The 2422-nt window shown below is 53.4% G+C and overlaps 1 protein-coding gene across 1 annotated transcript; it reads left to right on the forward strand.

The window, feature by feature from the left end:
• Nucleotides 1-521: 521 nt before the first annotated feature.
• BO83DRAFT_410839 (carboxylesterase/lipase family protein) lies at nt 522-2202 on the forward strand (the record flags this gene model as incomplete). The annotated part of the gene is made up of 1 exon (XM_025534257.1): nt 522-2202. One exon carries the CDS (start codon nt 522-524, stop codon nt 2109-2111), a length of 1590 nt encoding a protein of 529 aa, XP_025384451.1. The 3' UTR covers nt 2112-2202.
• Nucleotides 2203-2422: the final 220 nt, after the last annotated feature.

Below are 2422 nucleotides of genomic sequence, written 5' to 3' on the forward strand. Positions count from 1 at the left end.
ACGTGTAGATCGAAGACCGGAGGTCGGAGGTCGGAGCATATCGGCCCCACTCGGTTTGAGAAATGTTCGTCAGAACGTACTCCATCCGTACAGACTACAGAGATGATTTCTGCGGCGGATATCCCGAATGTCTCCACTTCCAAAACCCTCAATCTGTTTATGTACCACGTAAGCTCAATATATTGGCATACACTTGCACCCTTGCATCATCTAAGGCTAATTTCGGGTCCTGCAGGACCGACGGAGCTGCGTGACTAGACCTGACAAGTGCAGTCAAGGTTGTGCAGCTTATCAGCCTGCTCCGTGGATACCCCTTTCTTTCGAGTGGTCTGCATACGTCAATAGAGGTTTCAGGTAGAAGGTTGTAAAGAAGAGTCATGGGTGGTCTAGATTTTCAGAGCTACAAATCAACCTCACGAGGGCCGAAGACAAATATATAAGAGCAAGACCCAACTCATTATAGCAAAAGCATTCCTCTTCAGTCTCTGCGTTTGGTTCCTACATTGCGCAAATTCTGCAAAATGCTTCGGAACACTCTTCCCGTCTTGTGCGGCCTGGCATCTCTTTCCTCCGCCGCACTCTATGATACAGTGATTGAGACTAAATATGGCTCAGTCCAGGGATATCCGGCCTTCAACAGTACAAACACCGGTAACCTGACCCACTGGAAGGACATCACGGTATGGAAGGGTATTCCCTTTGCTGCAACTACCGGGGGTTCCAACCGGTGGAAGGCACCGCAGCCCGCCAGCCCATGGAACGGAACCCTAGACGCGCGCAACTGGGGCAATGTGTGCCCCTCTGCCACCACCGGGGATAATGACTACACCATCGATGAGGACTGCCTGAACCTCAACATCTGGAGTCCGGCCAGCTCTCCCGACGCGAAGCTCCCCGTGGTGATGTGGAGTTATCCAGCCGAGTCAACGGCGGCGGATCCTCTCTTTGACGGCGGTGGCATGGCCGATAAGGGGATTGTCTTCGTCAATTATAACTACCGGACTGGTCCCTTTGGCTGGCTGGCCCACTCAGAACTCTCAGAAGAGTTCGAGAAGGTGACCGGATCCAACAGTTCAGGTAACTGGGGCATGCTGGATCAGTTTGCTGCCTTGAAATGGATCCACGCTAATATCGAGGCCTTTGGCGGTGATCCCAATCATATCACTGTCCAGGGTCAGTCGGCGGGTTCTGCGGCGACTCAGCATATCCTGTACAGCAACCTTACCAAGGGCTTGATTGTCGGTGCTATCATTGAGAGCGGTGTCCGTGACCCGCACGACCCCCTCTGTACTAGTCTCGCCGAGGCCTATGCTACGCTGGAGGATGCTCTCGAGGACGGTAACACCTATCTGTCGAACCTAGGCGTGTCCAGCATTGCTGAAGCCCGCGAGCTCAGTATGGAGGCACTCATCAACGGTGCAACTGGCACGACCCGCGAGGATACAATTATGTTCGAGGCCGTCTTGGATTACTACGCCATGCCGGACACCTACCTCAACATCTTGAAGAAGGGCCTAGCCCACGATGTCCCAGTTATCACCGGTAACAACAAAGACGAGAACGGCGCTACCTATGGCCTTGACATCTCGCTTGCGGAGTATCTGGAGGACCTCAACGAGACGTACAGCGGGGAATGGGTCGACCGATTCCTGGAGCTGTATCCGGCTAACGACTCCACCACCGCGTCCGGGGCCTACAACTCCATGTTCACCGACCGCTCTAAGGTTGGCACCTGGTTGTGGACTCAGCTGTGGTATGAGCGCAAGAGCAGCCGGGTCTGGAACTATTTCTGGGACCATGCGCCCCCAGGACAGACTTCGGGTGCCTATCACGAGTCTGAGATCAACTACGTGCTAAACAACCTCTATGCCACCGACAAGCCCTGGACCGCAGAGGACTACGCGATTGCCAAGAAGATGAATGACTACTGGGCCAGCTTTATCAAGACCGGTAACCCCAACACTCAGTCTGAAGGGGCGGTTGAGTGGCCTGCTGTGGGCACCTCCAAGCTTGTCCAGCATGTCGGTGACGGGTGGGGCCAGATCCCCATTGCTTGGAGCAAGAAGGTCGAGCTGTTCAAGGAGTGGTTTGCTACCCTCGTGGCGTACTGATCTCCTTTTTCTGGACTGGCTCTCAACATACAGTCACTTTGACTTGCTGTAGGGGTTAGGAGATGTACTGGACTAGACATGGCAAATGGGCCAGCTTTAGGAGAAAGATGGGATTGGGAGGGAGGGGGTTGGGGGGGGAACGGTTTTGATAATTCGTGCGTTCAAGCTTCGAGCTCTGATTGGCCTGGCTCAGCTCGGGGCTGGATAATTTTCCTAATTCATCAGAGGCACCCTTGAGCCCTATCAAGCTCTTCAGAATAGATGAATTTTTTAATTACAACGACCCTGTATATGGGTATTCCATTGATAAT

Source organism: Aspergillus eucalypticola, assembly GCF_003184535.1.
Source record: "Aspergillus eucalypticola CBS 122712 chromosome Unknown BO83scaffold_27, whole genome shotgun sequence".
NCBI classification, from domain to species: Eukaryota; Fungi; Ascomycota; class Eurotiomycetes; order Eurotiales; family Aspergillaceae; genus Aspergillus; species Aspergillus eucalypticola.